Source organism: Phalaenopsis equestris, unplaced genomic scaffold (assembly GCF_001263595.1).
Source record: "Phalaenopsis equestris unplaced genomic scaffold, ASM126359v1 Scaffold000002, whole genome shotgun sequence".
NCBI lineage: Eukaryota > Viridiplantae > Streptophyta > Magnoliopsida > Asparagales > Orchidaceae > Phalaenopsis > Phalaenopsis equestris.
The window spans coordinates 65,125,761-65,128,149 of NW_018164444.1; the positions used below are offsets into that span (position 1 = coordinate 65,125,761).

At 27.4% G+C, this 2,389-nt stretch overlaps 1 protein-coding gene across 3 annotated transcripts in view; it reads right to left on the reverse strand.

The window, feature by feature from the left end:
• Positions 1-2,389, reverse strand: part of LOC110039035 (cycloartenol synthase) — a 56,436-nt gene that overhangs the window by 28,607 nt on the left and 25,440 nt on the right. For all 3 annotated transcript variants that reach the window (XM_020743994.1, XM_020743982.1, XM_020743990.1), the window contains one exon: positions 1,190-1,378. In XM_020743994.1, coding sequence (XP_020599653.1) covers positions 1,190-1,378 — 189 coding nt within the window. The remainder of the gene's footprint in view (positions 1-1,189; positions 1,379-2,389) is intronic.

Genomic DNA, 2,389 nt, shown 5'->3' on the forward strand with positions numbered 1-2,389 from the left:
TATATATATATATATATATATATGTATATATATATATACATATATATATATATATATATATATACACATATATATATTGACAGACACTTTATCTCTGAAAAGGTCCATATAGGGGCTATCAGATTATTGTCATTCTTACCAAAACTCTTCCTCGACACCATTTTAGTGATCTCAATAGCAAGTTTTGGATGTATGACATATACAACCCAACTTGAGGGGGATTGTTGATATGTATGCATCTGTGGACCACAAAGACCAACCCACGATTTAGAAAGTTGTGAGTCCAATTGCTACATTTCAAGGGGAGAAATTATTCCCCCTTAATTATCCTTCATTGCATTTTATTTATTTCCTTTATCATGATGATTTAAATTTCCCTCCAATTGTATTGTGGTATTCCTGAGTTATATATATACTTGTTATTTGCTTGTATTAGATAAATGAAAAATTAGAGCTTTTTTTCCTCTAAGAAAGTCACTCCTTAATGCAACAACTACTAATAAGATACAACGAAATATAAAGCTTGAACACAATTATAGAGCATCTTATTACAATTAAAAAAAAATTAAGGGCTAGTTTGATATCAGTTTTGTTATTATTATTCTTTTTTTATATTTTGGCTTAAATTAAAACACGTTTAGTTATAGTAGTTATTTAAAAAAAAAACTAAATATTTTTTACTCATTTTGAGAGTTTTTAAGAACAAATGATTTGTTTTTTAAATAAAAAAATAAATGAAGTTATACCAATCAAAAAGAATTAAAAAAAAGAAAAATAAAAATAAAAACAAGAAACAAAAGTTATGTCAAATGGGCCCCTAACATAATGCAAATTGTTGCACGGATGGCTTTGTAACAAACAATTTCTATAAATAGAAGAAACCTGAAATGCAAGATTTCCATATCTAACAAGTTGTAGAAGGGAGTTGAGGGATTCATTTTTCCAACCTAGTCCGTATACCTTCAATAATATTAAAACAGTATACTCATTAAATTCCACATACATCACAACAATGATGCTAGGGGAATACATTTATTCCACACAAGGTTATGATTAAATTAAAGGACAAAAAATGATAGTCTAATGTAGAATTTGGTGATTCTTTCAACTTGCACATATTTGAAGGAGCAAAAGCTCAACTTGTTGATACATAAAAAAACAATAAAAATGTGGTTTATTTCATGCTTACCTTATTTACAGGACCTATGCAAATGTATCGAGTATTTTCATCTTCATAATGAATATGTTGCATGACGGTACTTAGGGCCTTCTCCCTCAACATGCTACCGGGCCAGTTCATAAAAATAGGTTCACCGATTTTATGAAGAGAAGCCCAAAGAAGGTCTTGAATCAATGGATGAGGATAGTACAAATCTTCCTGTATAAAAACAAAGCCATTTTTTTACTTAACATATCAGTAATTTAATGTAATTGCCTGAATTTTTGTACAAGACTAGATTAATAAGGAGACGCTATCAATTGTAAAAAAAAGGAAAATCAAATATTAAAAGACACTAAAGATGTATAGATACAAACAAGTTTTATCTTTTCTAGAAGTAATGGACATGCTTATGGACATATCTAAATTATGGATGTATCTAAAAAATATATATAAATAAACATCAACAAAAGTCTTCAAAGAGCAAAAACAAATATTTATAAAATAACTTTTTTTTATAATAGTTTAAAATGAAAAGTTTGGGGACCAAGGATCATAAAATTATGTTTCAAAAGACAGAGCTCAAATGTCAGTTGAAAGCATAATTAACATTGATAAGCATGTAACTTGTTTCTAATGCACTAAGAACCACCAATTTTTCAATGATGCAGTTTACTTGTGTACCCTTTTTCCCTTTGTTTTTTGTTAGGGCAAGCATGCCATTTTTCTTTTAAATTTTAGTGATGAATGCTCCATTCATTTATCATTCTTCTAACTTTTTCTTATAGTAGCTATTCTCAGATACTGTTATCACTTCAATAATAGCATTGCGTAGATTATACTAGTTCAGATATTCCTACAACTTTCCATTGTGTTTTGCACCTTTGTATGTTCAATTATTATTTTAATAGCTTGTTAATATTAGCCCTTCTGGAATGGAAACGTCTCTTTGATTTTGTTAAAATGCATTTTTCTTTATTTATTTTGTAATGTTGTTTTGATTTGTGTTTCATGCCCTTTGACCTTTACTTGTTTTTCATTTTTTCTATAGTTGCTACATCATTAATTTACATTCAATATACCCTACTTTTTCTTTAATTCATACATTATTTTTATTTGACATATAACTTTAAATTTATTTAAATTAATATTATGTAGCGAAAGTCTTGTATTGTTAGTTTACCCTTATTTGCATCATAATTAAAATTATATATATATATATATATATAT